A 21674-nucleotide genomic window follows, 5' to 3' on the forward strand; every position below is an offset into this window, starting at 1 on the left:
TCTCTGAGTACAGATCATGTAGTAGATGTGTCCTGCAGTCCTATGTAACACCACAGATAACACAGTGATATCTCTCTGAGTACAGATCATGTAGTAGATGTGTCCTGCAGTCCTATGTAACACCACAGATAATACAGTGATATCTCTGAGTACAGATCATGTAGTAGATGTGTCCTGCAGTCCTATGTAACACCACAGATAACACAGTGATATCCCTGAGTACAGATCGTGTAGTAGATGTGTCCTGCAGTCCTATGTAACACCACAGATAACACAGTGATATCTCTCTGAGTACAGATCATGTAGTAGATGTGTCCTGCAGTCCTATGTAACACCACAGATAACACAGTGATATCCCTGAGTACAGATCATGTAGTAGATGTGTCCTGCAGTCCTATGTAACACCACAGATAACACAGTGATATCTCTCTGAGTACAGATCATGTAGTAGATGTGTCCTGCAGTCCTATGTAACACCACAGATAACACAGTGATATCTCTCTGAGTACAGATCATGTAGTAGATGTGTCCTGCAGTCCTATGTAACACCACAGATAACACAGTGATATCTCTGAGTACAGATCATGTAGTAGATGTGTCCTGCAGTCCTATGTAACACCACAGATAACACAGTGATATCTCTGAGTACAGATCATGTAGTAGATGTGTCCTGCAGTCCTATGTAACACCACAGATAACACAGTGATATCTCTGAGTACAGATCATGTAGTAGATGTGACCTGCAGTCCTATGTAACACCACAGATAACACAGTGATATCTCTCTGAGTACAGATCATGTAGTAGATGTGTCCTGCAGTCCTATGTAACACCACAGATAACACAGTGATATCTCTCTGAGTACAGATCATGTAGTAGATGTGTCCTGCAGTCCTATGTAACACCACAGATAACACACTGATATCCCTGAGTACAGATCATGTAGTAGATGTGTCCTGCAGTCCTATGTAACACCACAGATAACACAGTGATATATCTCTGAGTACAGATCATGTCGTAGATGTGACCTGCAGTCCTATGTAACACCACACATAACACAGTGATATCTCTGAGTACAGATCATGTAGTAGATGTGTCCTGCAGTCCTATGTAACACCACAGATAACACAGTGATATCCCTGAGTACAGATCATGTAGTAGATGTGTCCTGCAGTCCTATGTAACACCACAGATAACACAGTGATATCTCTCTGAGTACAGATCATGTAGTAGATGTGTCCTGCAGTCCTATGTAACACCACAGATAACACAGTGATATCTCTGAGTACAGATTATGTAGTAGATGTGTCCTGCAGTCCTATGTAACACCACAGATAGCACAGTGATATCTCTCTGAGTACAGATCATGTAGTAGATGTGTCCTGCAGTCCTATGTAACACCACAGATAACACAGTGATAATCTCTCTGAGTACAGATCATGTAGTAGATGTGTCCTGCAGTCCTATGTAACACCACAGATAACACAGTGATATCTCTCTGAGTACAGATCATGTAGTAGATGTGTCCTGCAGTCCTATGTAACACCACAGATAATACAGTGATATCTCTGAGTACAGATCATGTAGTAGATGTGTCCTGCAGTCCTATGTAACACCACAGATAGCACAGTGATATCTCTCTGAGTACAGATCATGTAGTAGATGTGTCCTGCAGTCCTATGTAACACCACAGATAACACAGTGATATCTCTCTGAGTACAGATCATGTAGTAGATGTGTCCTGCAGTCCTATGTAACACCACAGATAACACAGTGATATCTCTCTGAGTACAGATCATGTAGTAGATGTGTCCTGCAGTCCTATGTAACACCACAGATAATACAGTGATATCTCTGAGTACAGATCATGTAGTAGATGTGTCCTGCAGTCCTATGTAACACCACAGATAACACAGTGATATCTCTCTGAGTACAGATCATGTAGTAGATGTGTCCTGCAGTCCTATGTAACACCACAGATAACACACTGATATCCCTGAGTACAGATCATGTAGTAGATGTGTCCTGCAGTCCTATGTAACACCACAGATAACACAGTGATATCCCTGAGTACAGATCATGTAGTAGATGTGTCCTGCAGTCCTATGTAACACCACAGATAACACAGTGATATCTCTCTGAGTACAGATCATGTAGTAGATGTGACCTGCAGTCCTATGTAACACCACAGATAACACAGTGATATCTCTGAGTACAGATTATGTAGTAGATGTGTCCTGCAGTCCTATGTAACACCACAGATAACACAGTGATATCTCTGAGTACAGATCATGTAGTAGATGTGTCCTGCAATCCTATGTAACACCACAGATAACACAGTGATATCTCTGAGTACAGATCATGTAGTAGATGTGTCCTGCAGTCCTATGTAACACCACAGATAACACAGTGATATCTCTGAGTACAGATCATGTAGTAGATGTGTCCTGCAGTCCTATGTAACAGCACAGATAGCACAGTGATATCTCTCTGAGTACAGATCATGTAGTAGATGTGTCCTGCAGTCCTATGTAACACCACAGATAACACAGTGATATCTCTCTGAGTACAGATCATGTAGTAGATGTGTCCTGCAGTCCTATGTAACACCACAGATAACACAGTGATATCTCTGAGTACAGATCATGTAGTAGATGTATCCTGCAGTCCTATGTAACACCACAGATAACACAGTGATATCTCTGAGTACAGATCATGTAGTAGATGTATCCTGCAGTCCTATGTAACACCACAGATAACACAGTGATATCTCTGAGTACAGATCATGTAGTAGATGTGTCCTGCAGTCCTATGTAACACCACAGATAACACAGTGATATCTCTGAGTACAGATCATGTAGTAGATGTATCCTGCAGTCCTATGTAACGCCACAGATAACACAGTGATATCTCCCTGAGTACAGATCATGTAGTAGATGTGACCTGCAGTCCTATGTAACACCACAGATAACACAGTGATATCTCTGAGTACAGATCATGTAGTAGATGTGTCCTGCAGTCCTATGTAACACCACAGATAACACAGTGATATCTCCCTGAGTACAGATCATGTAGTAGATGTGACCTGCAGTCCTATGTAACACCACAGATAACACAGTGATATCTCTGAGTACAGATCATGTAGTAGATGTGTCCTGCAGTCCTATGTAACACCACAGATAACACAGTGATATCTCTGAGTACAGATCATGTAGTAGATGTGTCCTGCAGTCCTATGTAACACCACAGATAACACAGTGATATCTCTGAGTACAGATCATGTAGTGATGTGTCCTGCAGTCCTATGTAACACCACAGATAACACAGTGATATCTCTGAGTACAGATCATGTAGTAGATGTGTCCTGCAGTCCTATGTAACACCACAGATAACACAGTGATATCTCTGAGTACAGATCATGTAGTGATGTGTCCTGCAGTCCTATGTAACACCACAGATAACACAGTGATATCTCTGAGTACAGATCATGTAGTAGATGTGTCCTGCAGTCCTATGTAACACCACAGATAATACAGTGATATCTCTGAGTACAGATCATGTAGTAGATGTGTCCTGCAGTCCTATGTAACACCACAGATAACACAGTGATAATCTCTCTGAGTACAGATCATGTAGTAGATGTGTCCTGCAGTCCTATGTAACACCACAGATAACACAGTGATAATCTCTCTGAGTACAGATCATGTAGTAGACAGAAAAAAAAATTGTGGAACAGCACAGCAAGAGGCAAGAGAATATGTAGGTAATCCACAAAGATTAAAACTAAGACAAAAATAATATATCTGGTCCATTGTGTGTGATTGGGAGATAAGATTGTGAGCTCTTGGGGTCAGGGATGAAGCGAGTAATATATTGGGCCAACTATATCAGAACCAGTGCAGTCTGTACTATGTGCAGTTTGCCTTTGGAGTGAGCAGGGGGCGCCAGATCCATCAAAACTGGCATTGGCTCTTCATGGTTCTGGCGCCCCCTGCACTGCTCGGGGAGTGTCACCATTTTTTATGGTGTACTTTGTTCATGCTACAGAATTGTGACGCACATCAGTAATAAATTTGGCGCAAACGCAGGACTGTGAGTTCCTGGGGTCAGGGATGATGGGAGTGATATATTGTAGGGGGATTAGATTGTGAGCTCCTGGGGTCAGGGATGATGTCTGTAGCACCCTCTTCCTGGTGTTGTTTGTAGTGAATATTTGGCGCGTGTGTGGGTGACGCTACAGATGATACACTGCGGCCATTGACATGTGTAATTAATAGAGAGACCCGCTTCCTGAACCCCCCGGAGCAGCGCTCCACATTCTGCCCACAACAATACTACATCAGAAGGACGGGCAGGATTCCCAGATGTCTCCTTGGTAACTGTCAGCACATGTCACCCCGGGTCGGTGTTCATAGGATTTCGGGGGTTTGTTCTGCTCAGACCCGGAATGTTTCTGCTCCAGTCCTCACTGTGGTTCTGAGATGCTGTTCATGCACCTGGTAGATCAGGATGAGTGGAGATATAGATTATTTCCAGATAAGGTGAACCCTGAGGAGACACAATGGACGCATTTCCGTCAGGTTTTGCGATTTTTTTTTTCAGTTTTGCGCTAAATTGTTCCGGGTTTTTGGCGCACGCGATGGGATTGTGGTGCATCGGCGCCGGCTTGCATGTGACACAAATCGGGGGGCTTGGCCGGCGGACAACCCGACTGATTCAGACAAACCGCAGAATTTAAAAACCAAATTGTGACGCAAGATCAGCACTTACATGCATCTGGAAGAAGAAGGTGAACTCCGGGGACCTGAGTGGGGAAGCGACACATGCAGGATATTGGACGCACGATCTTAGTGATTCGCGGCAGCTCCGAATCCTCGTCGGGCATTCAAGAACAGCGCAGCATAGTAGTCTAGAGTGTAGTATTTATTATATGGTGGCGCCCCCTGTAGGACACACACAAGACTGCAGACAATACACATGTGGGGAAGAGGCAAAGCACGGAGACATCTTTATTCTGTTTTTTTTTCTTCAATTATTCCGACTGTCTCCTAGCAACCAGCACCATGACTGTGCGCCGGATTTATCGTGCTCCGGCCGTCACACTTTCCATGGGGGGGATTAACCCCTTATTGCTGAGCTCCCGCTCAATTGCCTCCTGATTTCTCCTGTGCTGATCACATGGTGGCGTATCCAGGGCAATGGGCAGAGACTAAGACTTTTTCTACAAAACTTTACACGTTTTTGACCAGATATTAGTTATTACTTGTTTTAGACGTCATGGACGGGCTGGGGAGGTCATGGACAGGCTGGTGATGTCATGGACGGGCTGGTGATGTTATGGACGGGCTGGGGAGGTCATGGACAGGCTGGTGATGTTATGGACAGGCTGGTGATGTCATGGACGGGCTGGTGATGTTATGGACAGGCTGGTGATGTTATGGACGGGCCGGTGACGTCATGGACAGGCTGGGGAGGTCATGGACGGGCTGGTGACGTCATGGACAGGCTGGTGATGTCATGGACAGGCTGGTGATGTCATGGACGGGCTGGGGAGGTCATGGACGGGCTGGGGAGGTCATGGACGGGCTGCTGACATCATTTACAGGTTGGGGAGGTCATGGACGGGCTGGGGAGGTCATGGACGGGCTGGTGATGTCATGGACGGGCTGGTGAGGTCATGGACGGGCTGGTGACGTCATGGACGGGCTGGTGACGTCATGGACGGGCTGGTGACGTCATGGACGGGCTGGTGACGTCATGGACGGGCCGGGGAGGTCATGCACGGGCCGGGGAGTTCATGGACGGGCCGTGGAGGTCATGGACGGGCTGCTGACATCATTTACAGGTTGGGGATGTCATGGACGGGCTGGTGACGTCATGGACGGGCTGGTGACGTCATGGACGGGCTGGGGAGGTCATGGACGGGCTGCTGACATCATTTACAGGTTGGGCATGTCATGGACGGGCTGGTGACGTCATGGACGGGCTGGTGACGTCATGGACGGGCTGGGGAGGTCATGGACGGGCTGGGGAGGTCATGGACGGGCTGGTGACGTCATGGACGGGCTGGGGAGGTCATGGACGGGCTGGTGACGTCATTTACAGGTTGGGGATGTCATGGACGAGCTGGTGATGTCATGGACGGGCTGGTGACGTCATGGACGGGCTGGGGAGGTCATGGACGGGCTGGTGACGTCATGGACGGGCTGGGGAGGTCATGGACGGGCTGGGGAGGTCATGGACGGGCTGGGGAGGTCATGGACGGGCTGGACGGGCTGGGGAGGTCATGGACGGGCTGGGGAGGTCATGGACGGGCTGGGGAGGTCATGGACGGGCTGGTGACGTCATGGACGGGCTGGTGACGTCATGGACGGGCTGGGGAGGTCATGGACGGGCTGGGGAGGTCATGGACGGGCTGGGGAGGTCATGGACGGGCTGGTGACGTCATGGACGGGCTGGGGAGGTCATGGACGGGCTGGTGACGTCATGGACAGGCTGGTGATGTCATGGACGGGCCGGGGAGGTCATGGACGGCCTGCTGACATCATTTACAGGTTGGGGATGTCATGGACGGGCTGGTGACGTCATGGACGGGCTGGTGACGTCATGGACGGGCTGGGGAGGTCATGGACGGGCTGGGGAGGTCATGGACGGGCTGGTGACGTCATGGACGGGCTGGGGAGGTCATGGACGGGCTGCTGACATCATTTACAGGTTGGGGAGGTCATGGACGGGCTAGTGATGTCATGGACGGGCTGGGGAGGTCATGGACGGGCTGGTGACGTCATTTACAGGTCGGGGATGTCATGGACGGGCTGGGGAGGTCATGGACGGGCTGGGGAGGTCATGGACGGGCTGGTGACGTCATTTACAGGTCGGGGATGTCATGGACGGGCTGGTGACGTCATGGACGGGCTGGGGAGGTCATGGACGGGCTGGTGACGTCATTTACAGGTCGGGGATGTCATGGACGGGCTGGTGACGTCATGGACGGGCTGGGGAGGTCATGGACGGGCTGGTGACGTCATGGACGGGCTGGTGACGTCATGGACGGGCTGGGGAGGTCATGGACGGGCTGGGGAGGTCATGGACGAGCTGGGGAGGTCATGGACGGGCTGATCATGTAATGAACGGGCTGGTGACATCCTGCAAGGGCTGGCGAGGACATAGATGGGCTGGCGAGGTCATGGACGGGCTGGCGAGGTCATGGACGGACTGGCGAGGTCATGGACGGGCTGGCGAGGTCATGGACGGGCTGGCGAGGTCATGGACGGGCTGGAGAGGTCATGGATGGGCTGGCGAGGTCATGGACAGGCTGGAGAGGTCATGGACGGGCTGGGGAGGTCATGGACGGGCTGGGGAGGTTATGGACGGGCTGGCGGATGTGTTTTATCAGACCCTGGTTGAAGTAACAGTGGGGCAGATTTGTTATTTTATCTTACATCAGCTTTGCTTTTTCTTTTGTCTTTGTCTTCATTTATGTGGCTACCGTAATTGTTTCTGAGGAAAATTTAGAACACTTTTTAGCTGGTCTAAGCAGTGACACAAAATTGAAATTGGTCGGATCTGTGAAACCACGCCCACATTTAGAGAAAAATAAAGTTGATGAAATCAGAAAAATTATTATTTTGGGAAAATGCAAGTATTAAAACAATCAGAAACAGAAAAGAGGCAGAAAGTGCGGTAAAAGCAGCCCAAATGCAATATCATGAATCCCCCTCAATGTGTTTATATGTTTGTCATCTTCTGATTGGTCGCTACAGGCACTGGCTCCACTTTCACCAGTTTTCGGAAGGATTTTGCTTTTCCTTGCATGACCCGGTGAAGGAGAAGAAAGTGCCTGCTGCTACCAGCCGCGGGCAATGCCGCCCTGTCACTCAGCATTATGCAGGGTACATGCCCATTGTGCCAGGGGAGAGTGCAGCCAGGCTGTCATCATCTGAGGAGGCAGAGTGATGGGGGCACCACGGAGGGCAATGCTGAAATATTCACACAATGTGCAACCATCACCTGCCACATACAACACAGAAATACTAAAACACCCATCCGCCATAATGTCACTGCTTCTTCTCAATAGGGATGTAACAGGGAACAAAAGACTGTTCATGAAATGGTGGTTTTATAATCTGTATGTAGTGAGCTCCTCCTAGTGGTGGTGTATGGTCTATATGTAGTGAGCTCCCCCTAGTGGTGGTGTATAATCTGTATGTAGTGAGCTCCCCCTAGTGGTGGTGTATAATCTGTATGTGAGGAGCTCCCCCTAGTGGTTATGTATAATCTATATGTAGTGAGCTCCCCCTAGTGGTGGCTGTATAATCTGTATGTAGTGAGCTTCTCCTAGTGATGACTATATAATCTGTATGTAGTGATCTCCCCCTAGTGGTGGCTGTATAATCTGTATGTAGTGATCTCCCCCTAGTGGTGGCTGTATAATCTGTATGTAGTGAGCTTCCCCTAGTGGTGGTGTATAATCTGTATGTAGTGAGCTTCCCCTAGTGGTGGTGTATAATCTGTATGTAGTGAGCTCCCCCTAGTGGTGGTGTATAATCTGTATGTAGTGAGCTCCCCCTAGTGGTGACTGTATAATCTGTATGTAGTGAGCTCCCCCTAGTGGTGTCTGTATAATCTGTATGTAGTGATCTCCCCCTAGTGGTTGTGTATAATCTGTATGTAGTGAGCTCCCCCTAGTGGTGGCTGTATAATCTGTATGTAGTGAGCTCCCCCTAGTGGTGGCTGTATAATCTGTATGTAGTGAGCTCCTCCTAGTGGTTGTGTATAATCTGTATGTAGTGAGCTCCTCCTAGTGGTGGTGTATAATCTGTATGTAGTGAGCTCCCCCTAGTGGTGGCTGTATAATCTGTATGTAGTGACCTCCCCCTAGTGGTGGTGTATAATCTGTATGTAGTAAGCTCCTCCTAGTGGTTGTGTATAATCTGTATGTAGTGAGCTCCCCCTAGTGGTGGTGTATAATCTGTATGTAGTGAGCTCCCCCTGGTGGTGGCTCTATAATCTATGTAGTGAGCTCCTCCTAGTGGTTGTGTATAATCTGTATGTAGTGAGCTCCCCCTAGTGGTGGCTGTATAATCTGTATGTAGTGAGCTTCCCCTAGTGGTGGTGTATGATCAGTATATTAGGAGCTCCCCCTAGTGGTGCCTCACACTTGTCTTCCTGCTTTCCCAGTATCTTGCACCTGGAGGGTATTAGGCTCAGTGTCGCCCCCTGTCACTTACCTCTCTGCCACTTTGTGTCTTGCAGGCTGACGGAGCCATCAGGATATCTGACAGACGGACCAATCAACTACAAGTACAAGACCAAGTGCACCTGGCTGATCGAGGGCTAGTGAGTGTCTCCGGTCCCCGCTGCTCTCCTGTGTGACACGGTTATATTTCGGCTTCTTATTATCACCTTTTTTTCAGTCTTCTATTTACGGTCAGAGACTTCAGACAACTTTGTGCTACTTACAGGGGTTTGCCCACGAAAAAAGTTATACAATTGAAACCCTCTTTTTGTGATGGCGCTGTAGCTGCGGGTGAGGGAGGTCTCTGATTGGCGCTGATTTCCCGTCTTCTTTATTTGCAGCTCCAACGCCGTCCTGAGGTTACGCTTCAATCACTTTGCCACAGAATGTAGCTGGGACCACATGTACGTGTACGACGGGGACTCCATCTACTCCCCCCTCATCGCTGTCCTGAGGTGAGCCGTGCCTGGGGTCAGAGGGTCATACCGCCCCCGCCACCTCCTCCTCCCCTCCTTCTTATACTGCTCTGTGTCCTAATACTGCCCCCGCCTCCTCCTCCTCCCCTCCTTATCCCCCCCCCCCACCTCCTCATACTGTCCTTCCCTTACCCCCCATCCCACCTCCTCATACTGCCCTCATTTCATCCCCCCAGCTCTTCAGGCTGCCCCCACCTCATCCCCCTACCTCCTCATACTGTCCTTCCATTACCTACCCCCCCCCCCCACACCTCCACATACTGCCCCCCACATTCTCCTAGCTGCAGGCTTTGTTACAATGTATCGGTGCAGGTTTGTTACAATGTATCGGTGCAGGCTTCCCCCTGTAACCCCCTGTGTTCTCTCCCTGCAGCGGTCTCATCGTCCCTGAAGCTGCTGGTAATGAGACGGTCCCAGAGGTGGTCACCACGTCAGGATTCGCCCTCTTACACTTCTTTAGTGACGCCGCGTATAACCTCACGGGATTCAACATCTTTTACTCGTACGTAAAGGAGAGGGGCTCATTCACATCCTCAGTGTCTTCTACGTGTCCCGCAATAATATGGTGACATTGGCTTCTGTGGTGACATGAAGTGGGCACATTGTGACAGATCCCTTGCTCTGAATAACCCAGTTCCCTGTTCCCCAAAGCAGTGTGTCATTACATGTAGTCAGTATGGCGCCGCCCTGGTGATATGTGGGAAGTTACACTGTGTCCTCCTCCTCTAATACACAACTTCTTCATGGTTTCCTCCGCAGGATAAACTCCTGTCCCAGCAACTGCTCCGGCCACGGCAAGTGCACGACGAGCAGCTCCGTCCCCGGACGCGTGTACTGCGAGTGCGACAAGTACTGGAAGGGCGAAGCCTGCGACATCCCCTACTGCAAGAATAACTGCGGCAGCCCCGACCACGGATACTGCGACCTGACCGGCGAGAAGCTGTGCGTGTGCAATGACAGCTGGCAAGGTGAGAACCGCATCATCAAACATCACTACCACAGTGTGTATAGTGGTGGTATATAGCGTTACAGCGACATCTAGTAGTGGTATATAGTGTTACAGCGACATCCAGTGGTGGTATATAGCGTTACAGCGACATCTAGTGGCGATATATAGTGTTACAGCGACATCTAGTGGTGATATATAGTGTTACAGCGACATCTAGTGGTGGTATATAGTGTTACAGCGACATCTAGTGGCGGTATATAGTGTTACAGCGACATCCAGTGGTGGTATATAGTGTTACAGACACATCTAGTGGTGATATATAGTGTTACAGCGACATCCAGTGGCGGTATATATTGTTACAGCGACATCCAGTGGCGGTATATATTGTTACAGCGACATCCAGTGGCGACATATAGTGTTACAGTGACATCTAGTGGCGGTATAAAGCATTACAGCGACATCTAGTGGTGGTATATAGTGTTACAGCGACATCCAGTGGTGGTATATAGCGTTTCAGCGACATCTAGTGGCGATATATAGTGTTACAGCGACATCTAGTGGTGATATATAGTGTTACAGCGACATCTAGTGGTGGTATATAGTGTTACAGCGACATCTAGTGGCGGTATATAGTGTTACAGCGACATCCAGTGGTGGTATATAGTGTTACAGACACATCTAGTGGTGATATATAGTGTTACAGCGACATCCAGTGGCGGTATATATTGTTACAGCGACATCCAGTGGCGGTATATATTGTTACAGCGACATCCAGTGGCGACATATAGTGTTACAGTGACATCTAGTGGCGGTATATAGTGTTACAGCGACATCTAGTGGTGGTATATAGTGTTACAGCGACATCCAGTGGTGGTATATAGTGTTACAGCGACATCTAGTGGTGGTATATATTGTTACAGCGACATCCAGTGGTGGTATATAGTGTTACAGTGACATCTAGTGGCGACATATAGTGTTACAGACACATCTAGCGGTGGTATATAGTGTGACAGACACATCACTCTTTAAAGTGTTAAATTTAAAGGGTTAAGCAGGGGGGCTATTGTTTTATTGTATGTAAGTATCAGATTAAACCAACGTTAATAAAAAACATTCCTCAATTCTCAGTGGTCCGGGGGGAGAAGCTCTGGAGCAATTGGGGGCTAATCCTCTCCCCCGTCAGTATGACTTGGTCTAATTGTTGTGCTCACACAGACTGTTATCTGCTAACTGATTCCAAAATACATACTCTAAAGTACTCTGTCTTTGAATACTCCTGAATATTAATCACACACTGACTAAGTAAGTCTGATTCATTTTACACACATGTATCCCTCATTGCCTGTATTAAAAAAACCTATTGTAGCCCCCTCCATGTTATTCCCCATTAATGTTGGTCTAATCTGATGCTTACATCATCTCCCTGTACCGGTGGTTTGGGGTGTTACAACGACATCTATTGGTAGTGTGTAGTGTTACAACGACATCTATTGGTAGTGTGTAGTGTTACAGTGACATCTAGTGGTGATTTGTTTTGTTACAGTGTAATCTAGTGGTAGTTTGGGGTGTTACAGGGACATCTAGTGGTACTGTGTGTTGTTCCAGTGACATCTAGTGGTGGTTTGTGGTGTTACAGCGACATCTATGTTACAGTGACATCTATTGGTGGTTTGGGGTGTTACAGTGACATCTACTGCTGGTTTGTGGTGTTATAATGACATCTACTGGCTGTTTGTGGTGTTACATTAGGGTAACATTTACAGGCTGTTAGCCTTTTTTGCATTTGATCATTCTAGTCTCTATTATCATTAAAGGACACCTGTCATCAGGTCTGTGTCACTAGTCCTGTCACTACTACCTGTTGGAGCAGCTCACAAGGATCCCATCCCAGCCTTTATCTAGTTATTTCTTACATTATTCATTGTAAAATCATCTATTTTTTATCATGTAAATGAGGCTGGTCACATGGTCAGAGGCAGTGATGTCACCCCTGTTACCCCTCCCCTCTCCTCCCCCTGCTCATGTCTGTGTGTAATGTATAGTAATATCAACAAATAGAAGATAGGACCAACTGTCACGGCAGGGATTTAGAAACAATTATTGACTACTAACACTACCAAAGGTAGCGCAAACAATTCCCATATCCGGACAGTATAGTAAAGCATTGCTGGTGTGTGTGCTGCATCTGCTGACATCCTGCTGCATCCTCCTAATATACAGGTGAGAGACACAGACATCAGCTACACATGAATCTGACATGTTCTGCTATAACATGGCTGTATCCTGGAGCTGTTGTATCTCTCCTAAACACACCCACATGCACACACAGGCTGCAGGGGGCGTGGCCACCAGCACCAGGAAGCACATCATTATACAGCCTCACATCATTATACAGGCTGTCAGTCATGCACTGGGGGTGTGGCTGTGCCTCCCACTCATGAATAGAGTGGACAGCTTGAATATGCTAATGCTTCATTGGACATTTCACAGGTCATTTGCGTACAGCTTTAGGACCTCATTGCTTAGGTTTACAGGCATGTAGAGGGACAATGAAGGGATAGAGGCAATGCTCTCTAATGGCAGTTTATGATAATATATTTAGTTTAGGGGGTTATTTTACATGACGGGTTCTCTTTAAGTTTGTGACTGAGGCAGCGTCTGTCACCTGACTGTTCCATCATCTCCCTGTACTCAGGCCCTGACTGCTCGCTCTGTTTCCCCTCCACCGGTGGTTTGGGGTGTTACAACGACATCTATTGGTAGTGTGTGGTGTTACAGTGACATCTAGTGGTGCTTTGTAGTGTTACAACAACATCTGGTGGTAGTGTGTGGTGTTACAGTGACTTCTTGTGGTAGTTTATAGTGTTACAGCAACATCTATGTAGCAGTGACATCTTAACCCCTTAATGACCCCCGTATCGTTTTTTTACGGCGGTCATTAAGGGTACTTCTTCTGATGCGACGCCTTTCTATGGCGGCACGTCAGAAGAAGATTTCGGGACACCGGGTCTCGCTGGTGCCGGTGTCGGGCTGTGATATCACGGGTGTCGGGCTGTGATATCACGGGTGTGCAAGTGTGTCCCACGTGTATCCTGCCGCTGCCCCCGGGTCCGGCGAGTGACCCGAGGCTTCCAGCTCATCTTTTCGGCGGGTTCTGCCTTCCTGGCAGGACCCGGCTATAAGTAACTGAGCATGCATGCATCGGACGATCGCTTGTTCAAACCAAAGGATGGAAATTGTAAAAAAAGTAAAAAAAAAAAAAAAAAAAAAAAATAAAAGTCCCGTAATCTCCCCAGTTACACATAAAATGCAAATAAAGTATATAAAACACAAGAACACAAAAACACGTACATATTTGGTATCACCGCGTCTGCATTAATCTGTACAATAAATCTAAATCAATATTGAACCCGCTCGGTGAACAACAAAAAACAAAACACGAAAAACTCCCCGTAATATACAATTTTTCATCAAACACCATCACAAAAAATGTTCTAAAAAGTGATCAAAAAAAGCTATGTTCCCTAATATGATACGACTGAATAGAACAACTCTTTACACAAAAAATTAGCCCTCAACCAGATCTGACAACAGAAAAATACAGAAGTTATGGCCCTGAAAAGTTGTCAATAGTAAAAACAATGAGATATTCTCCAATATTGGTTTTGCTCAGTAAAATTGAGCAAAGATGAGAAAAACTATATAAATGAGGTAACAACGCAATCGTAGTGACCAGAGAATAAAGATAAAATATTATTTTTACGTTACGGTGAGCGGGGGAAAAAAATGCTAAAAATCCAAAATAAAAATTGATGATTTTGTTTGTGTCCCCCTTGAAATAGTTAATAAAATCTCATGAATAAGCTTTAGACTCCCAAAATAAATTATCTATACATTGTATCTCATCCCGCAAAAAATAAGCAAATAATAACAAAAAAAAATAAAAATGTATAGGTCGTACAATGTGACAATACAAATCTGCAGTGAATGGCGCCTCCATTCATTCTATACTCGGCCGTGCGCCCGTACAGAAGTTTACCACCACATATGGGGTATCAGTACACTCGGGAGGAATTGGGCATCAAGCGTTGCAGTGCGTTTCATCATTTAATTTATTATGAAAATGTCAGTTTGGCCTAAATGAATGTATTTCCCAAAAAAATTGAAAAGTTTCTAAATCGCAGGTCCATATTGTTTTAACCCATGTGAAACACTTAAAGGGTTAATAGACTCAATAGAAGTTGTTTTACATACGTTGAGGGGTGAAGTTTCTATAGTGGGGTAATTTATGGGGTTTTACTATTATTTAGGCCTCTCAAAGTCACTTGAAAGCTGAGTTGTCCCTCAGAATGTGAATTTTGGCAATTTTCATGAAAATGAGAAAAATCGCACCTAAAGTTCTGCACCTCATAACATCCTAGAAAAGTGAGAGGTTGCATAAAATATCATCTCAACATAAAGAAGACATTCTGTAAATGTTAATTATCAAGCTTTTTGGGTAGTTTTACATCTTGTCTGGAAACCAGAACATTTCAAACTTGGAAAATGAAGAATTTTTACAAACTTTTGCCAAATTTTCACTTTTTTTCAGAACGAAACGCAAAAATTATCACTTAAATTTTATAACTAACATGAAGTACAATGCGTCACGAGAAAACATTCTCAAAATCACCTGGATATGTTAAAGCGTTCCGAAGTTATAACCAATTATCGTGAGACAGGGCAGATTTGACAAATCAAGTCTGGTCACTGAGCTGAAAACTAGTGTCGGTGATAAGGGGTTAAAGGTGGTTTGTGGTATTAGAGCAGTGATTTTCAACCTTTTTTGAGCCGCGGCACACTTTTTATACTTAGAAAATCCTGGGGCACACCACCAACCAAAATAGCACAAAATGACACTAAAACAGTCATAAAAGGCCTCCCTTTACTAATAAAAAGGCCCTGGCTGCCTCCCTTTACTAATAAAAAGCCCCTGGCTGCCTCCCTTTACTAATAAAAAGCCCCTAGCTGCCTCCCTTTACTAATAAAAAGCCCCTGGCTGCCTCCCTTTACTAATAAAAAGCCCCTGGCTGCCTCCCTTTACTAATAAAAAGGCCCTGGCTGCCTCCCTTTACTAATAAAAAGCCCCTGGCTGCCTCCCTTTACTAATAAAAAGCCCCTGGCTGCCTCCCTTTACTAATAAAAAGCCCCTGGCTGCCTCCCTTTACTAATAAAAAGCCCCTGGCTGCCTCCCTTTACTAATAAAAAGCCCCTGGCTGCCTCCCTTTACTAATAAAAAGCCCCTAGCTGCCTCCCTTTACTAATAAAAAGCCCCTAGCTGCCTCCCTTTACTAATAAAAAGCCCCTAGATGCCTCCCTTTACTAATAAAAAGGCCCTAGCTGCCTCCCTTTACTAATAAAAAGGCCCTAGCTGCCTCCCTTTACTAATAAAAAGCCCCTGGCGGCCTCCCTTTACTAATAAAAAGCCCCTGGCGGCCTCCCTTTACTAATAAAAAGCCCCTGGCGGCCTCCCTTTACTAATAAAAAGGCCCTAGCAGCCTCCCTTTACTAATAAAAAGGCCCTAGCAGCCTCCCTTTACTAATAAAAAGGCCCTGGCTGCCTCCCTTTACTAATAAAAAGGCCCTAGCAGCCTCCCTTTACTAATAAAAAGGCCCTAGCAGCCTCCCTTTACTAATAAAAAGGCCCTGGCTGCCTCCCTTTACTAATAAAAAGGCCCTAGCTGCCTCCCTTTACTAATAAAAAGGCCCTAGCAGCCTCCCTTTACTAATAAAAAGGCCCTAGCTGCCTCCCTTTACTAATAAAAAGCCCCTGGCGGCCTCCCTTTACTAATAAAAAGCCCCTAGCTGCCTCCCTTTACTAATAAAAAGCCCCTGGCGGCCTCCCTTTACTAATAAAAAGCCCCTGGCGGCCTCCCTTTACTAATAAAAAGGCCCTAGCGGTCTCCCATTACAAAGTAAGAGCCCGTAGCTGCCTCCCTTTACAAATTAAGAGCCCGTAGCGGCCTCTCTTTACTAATTAATAGGCCCTAGAGGCCTCCATTTACTATTTAAAAGGCCCTAGAGCCCCCCTTTACTAATTAAAAGGCCCTAGAGCCCCCCCTTTACTAATTAAAAGGCCCTAGCTGCCTCCCTTTACTAATAAAAAGCCCCTAGCAGCCTCCCTTTACTAATAAAAAGGCCCTAGCGGTCTCCCATTACAAAGTAAGAGCCCGTAGCTGCCTCCCTTTACAAATTAAGAGCCCGTAGCGGCCTCTCTTTACTAATTAATAGGCCCTAGAGGCCTCCATTTACTATTTAAAAGGCCCTAGAGCCCCCCTTTACTAATTAAAAGGCCCTAGAGCCCCCCCTTTACTAATTAAAAGGCCCTAGAGCCCCCCCTTTACTAATTAAAAGGCCCTAGAGCCCCCCCTTTACTAATTAAAAGGCCCTAGAGCCCCCCCTTTACTAATTAAAAGGCCCTAGAGCCCCCCCTTTACTAATTAAAAGGCCCTAGAGGCCCCCCTTTACTAATTAAAAGGCCCTAGAGGCCCCCCTTTACTAATTAAAAGGCCCTAGAGGCCCCCCTTTACTAATTAAAAGGCCCTAGAGGCCCTCCTTTACTAATTAAAAGGCCCTAGAGGCCCCCCTTTACTAATTAAAAGGCCCTAGAGGCCCCCCTTTACTAATTAAAAGGCCCTAGAGGCCCCCCTTTACTAATTAAAAGGCCCTAGAGGCCCCCCTTTACTAATTAAAAGGCCCTAGAGGCCCCTCTTTACTAATTAAAAGGCCCTAGAGGCCTCCCTTAACAAATAAAAAGCCCCAGCCTACCTTTACTAATAAAAAAAAAAAACCCTTGCTACCTTCCTTATACAAATAATAACCTTATATACTTACCCTTGATGTCTTCTTCCGCGTAGCGTCACTCCTAATGGCGATCCGCTCACCTTCTGTAGCTCCTGCACCGCGCGCCTCTGGTCACGTGACTTACGCGACCTGACGTCAGGTCGCGTCAGTCACGTGACATGGGCCGCGCGGTACAGGAGCTACAGAAGACGGGCGGATCGCCGACGCGGGACTTGGAGGTAAGTATGGGGCAGAAATACGGGGGCGCGGCGGCAGCTCGACACCGGGGCAGCCTAGTTCGGGCAACTTTCCCCCGCGGCACACTCAACCTTGTGTCGCGGCACACAGGTTGAAAATCACTGTTTAGAGTGACATCTTATGTTGGTTTTTGGTGTTACAGTGACATCTAGTGGTGGTTTGTGGTTTTACAGTGACATTTAGTGGTGGTTTGTGATTTACAGTGACATCTACTGGCTGTTTGAGGTGTTACATTGTAGCAGTAACATTTACAGGCTGCTAGTTGTTTTAGCAATTGATTATTCTGGTCTCTACTATTATTATGTTTGTGATTGATGCATCGCCTGTCACCTGACTGTCCCATCATCTCTCTGTACTCAGGCCCTGACTGCTCGCTCAGTGTCCCCTCCACTGAATCTTACTGGATCCTGCCCAATGTGAAGCCGTTCAGCCCCTCGGTGGGTCGTGCCTCCCACAAGACGGTCATGCATGGGAAGTTCATGTGGGTGATCGGAGGCTATGCTTTCAATTACAGCTCCTTCCAGATGGTACTAAAGTAAGTGACCCCTTTAAGTCTAATATTGTGTAATGGGCCTTAGTCTTTTGTCATTACTTGGAAGTGACAGTGATCTGTTAATGTTGTATTTTCCAGCTATAACGTGGAGAGCACCATCTGGAACGTCATCCCGGTGAACCCCCTGCACATCGCCCCCGCTCAGAGATACGGACACTCACTGGCGCTCTACCAGGTGAGGATTGGCTGAGGACAAAGGTAATGGTACAGTAGTCACAATGACATCACATTACTGATCCTGAGAAGGCGAGTGCCACCTGTCATACCTGAGCTCAGCACCAGATGGCAGCAGTGACCCACAGCATCACATACTAATAGGAAATCTACCACTTGATATCATGCATTATAAACCAAACATACCTTGAAAATGCTGTAGCTACACTGATGCAGAAACACATCTTGTTTTATCCCTGAGTGTTGCTGAAAAAACAATTACAACATTTAGGACCTTGGAAAAGCTGGGTGCTGCTGGCTGCCATACATATACACATTACACGTGGAGCTTCCTGAACTGTCCAGACAGGACTAATCAACCTGAGCTGGATGACTCATACACAGCAGCTGGGGATGGTGCAGCGATTGATTACTTCTGCCTTCAGGCACAACACAGTGATTACATCATTCTCTGGAGCAGTGCATAACTAATGTGAGAGGAGAAGCGCCGAGGCAGCCATAACAAAACCACTCAGCTCAGGGATTAAACAATTTATGTTTCTGCATCAGTGTAGATACAGCATTCTCTAGGTATGTTTGCTTCATAATGCTTCAAATCAGATTTTTTTAACCCTACACTGTCCAGCTCATTGCTACTCTGAGCAGCCTCAGGTAACTGATAACAGAGAGTAATAGATTGTATCCCCTGTACAGTCTCCTCTCCCCAGGATGAAATGGCTGATAACAGAGAGTAATAGATTGTATCCCCCCTGTACAGTCTCCTCTCCCCGGGGTGTAATGGCTGATAACAGAGAGTAATAGATTGTATCCCCTGTACAGTCTCCTCTCCCCGGGATGAAATGGCTGATAACAGAGAGTAATAGATTGTATCCCCTCTGTACAGTCTCCTCTCCCCGGGGTGTAATGGCTGATAACAGTGAGTAATAGATTGTGTCCCCTGTACAGTCTCCTCTCCCCAGGATGAAATGACTGATAACAGAGAGTAATAGATTGTATCCCCCTGTACAGTCTCCTCTCCCCGGGATGTAATGGCTGATAACAGAGAGTAATAGATTGTATTGCCCCTGTACAGTCTCCTCTCCCCGGGATGTAATGGCTGATAACAGAGGGCAATAGATTGTATCCCCCCTGTACAGTCACCTCTCCCCGGGATAAAATGGTGAAGCTGATCATCCTTGTAGTACTGCGCTGGCGCCCCTTGGTTTGGGCTGCTGCTTCCTACGCTCTCTAATCACTCATAGACCTCCATCCTGCTGCAGTGTTACAGCTTTCCCGGGACCCTGAGTGGCTGACAACCATGATTTATTATCCCTGTTGCTCATCTCCTGTGTCCTTCTGCCTGTGTCAGTCTCTACTGCACTTTCAGATTCCATTCGTGGAGGGGTAAGGTGCTGCGTGTCCTGGGATTTGTGGAGTTCCTTAGATTCACAGATGTTGCTGCCCCCCACATGTTATATTACCCGCCAATCCCGCTGTTCTGCCATATATTGATTACATCCTGACCGACACATTGTAACAAACTCCTTATCGGAGGAATGTCTGTGATGATGACGACTGCTGCTCAATACATTGTAACAAACCCTCAGCATCGTATGGTGAAGGTGAACCTGTAATATTCTGAGCCATGTTCTGGGGTCCGGAGTGGTCGCGGGCCATGGCTTTCTATGTGATGTCAGATAATGGAGGGAGACGAGCTGATGATCTTATAGGACATTGTTACAAGAAAACTTCAGGATGATGCAGAAGAAGATGCCGGTGGGGAGCGCAATATTCTGCAGCGAGACCTCTGATCCTCCGCTCCAGTTGCCCACATCTGGGATCAGATGCATCTGTCACATCGTGTCTTAGATTTATCTTTTTTTCTGGGAAAGTTGGATTAGTTCACAGCGTGTCCTCACCTCTCAGACGGAGATCATCACCCAGCTTTCCCAGGCCCCCTGCATGACAAATGATTGGGTTATATAATCTGTGGTCACCCAGCTTGCTGATGGCTTGTTCTTGGCTGATATCTCCAGTGCTGTGTATAATCTGTATTCACCCAGCTTTCCCACACCATTCATGGCTCTTCATTGGCTGACATCTCCAGTGCTGTGTATAATCTGTAGTCACCCAGCTTTCCCAGACCCCTACATGGCGCGTCATTGGGTGACATCTCCAGCGCCATGTATAATCTATAGTCACCTAGCTTATCTAGACTCCGGCATGGCGCGTCATTGGGTGATATTTCCTGTTCTCTGTATAATCCGTGGTCACCCAGCTTTCCCAGACCGTGCATGTCATTGTTTATATCCCCAGCGCTGTCTGTTATACCTAAACAGAATCTGTACTATCCAGAGCCTCCTGGTTCATGAGTAGCAGGCGACAGGTGCAGTGAGGAGCGACATGTGGGTGGGGCCTGGCCCAGCTCCTCCCATCTGTAATTATATGTAATCCTCTCTCTTCCTCCAGGATGAAATCTTCATGTATGGAGGGAAGATCGAGACCAGCGGGGGGAACGTCACAAATGAACTCTGGATTTTCGATATTTCCAGTAAGTTGTGGAGCACACGGACCCCACAGGTCTTGAATCACGGGCAGCACTACGCGGTGGAGGGGCACACGGCGCACATCCTGGAGCTGGACAGCCGCGAGGTGGTGATGGTCGTCATATTCGGTTATTCTTCTGTCTACGGCTACATCAGCAACGTCCAGGAGTATTACCTGAGTGAGTGCTGCTCTGCGTGGGTGGGGCATGTGCTGCTCTGTAGGGGTGGAGCATGTGCTGCTCTGTAGGGGTGGAGCATGTGCTGCTCTGCAGGGGTGGGGCATGTGCTGCTCAGTCCGGAGGATATGTATGAAGGTGGGGCATGTGCTGCTCTGTGGGGTGTATAGTGTAAGAAGGTGGGGTATGTACAGCTCAGTGGGGTGTAAAGTGTATGAAGGTGGGGTATGTGCTGTTAAGCGGGGGTGGGGTGATGTATGGGGGAGGGGTTATACATAGTATACTGGAGGCAGGAGAGGAGATTGGGGCCACAAAGGGGCAGAAGAACTACGGTTGTACCAGAGTTAAGGAGCAGGAGCCGGAGTTTCCTATCCTCATCAGCTGTGGTGCTATATACCCCCCATATATACCACATATATACCATGTGGGGGAGGGGCGTTTCCTTCTCCCTGTCACGCGGCTTATCATCTGATCATTTGTGTAAAGGTCAACGTGATAAAAACTC

The 21674-nt window shown here is 47.1% G+C and overlaps 1 protein-coding gene across 1 annotated transcript in view; it reads left to right on the forward strand.

Annotated features, from left to right (window-relative positions):
* Positions 1 to 21674, forward strand: part of ATRNL1 (attractin like 1) — a 313371-nt gene that overhangs the window by 46315 nt on the left and 245382 nt on the right. Inside the window, exons 2-8 of the mRNA XM_072130772.1 lie at positions 9254 to 9337; positions 9578 to 9691; positions 10086 to 10214; positions 10472 to 10680; positions 18102 to 18276; positions 18373 to 18469; positions 20917 to 21172. Coding sequence (XP_071986873.1) covers positions 9254 to 9337; positions 9578 to 9691; positions 10086 to 10214; positions 10472 to 10680; positions 18102 to 18276; positions 18373 to 18469; positions 20917 to 21172 — 1064 coding nt within the window. The remainder of the gene's footprint in view (positions 1 to 9253; positions 9338 to 9577; positions 9692 to 10085; positions 10215 to 10471; positions 10681 to 18101; positions 18277 to 18372; positions 18470 to 20916; positions 21173 to 21674) is intronic.

Source organism: Engystomops pustulosus, chromosome 11, assembly GCF_040894005.1.
Source record: "Engystomops pustulosus chromosome 11, aEngPut4.maternal, whole genome shotgun sequence".
In the NCBI taxonomy this organism is placed as follows: domain Eukaryota; kingdom Metazoa; phylum Chordata; class Amphibia; order Anura; family Leptodactylidae; genus Engystomops; species Engystomops pustulosus.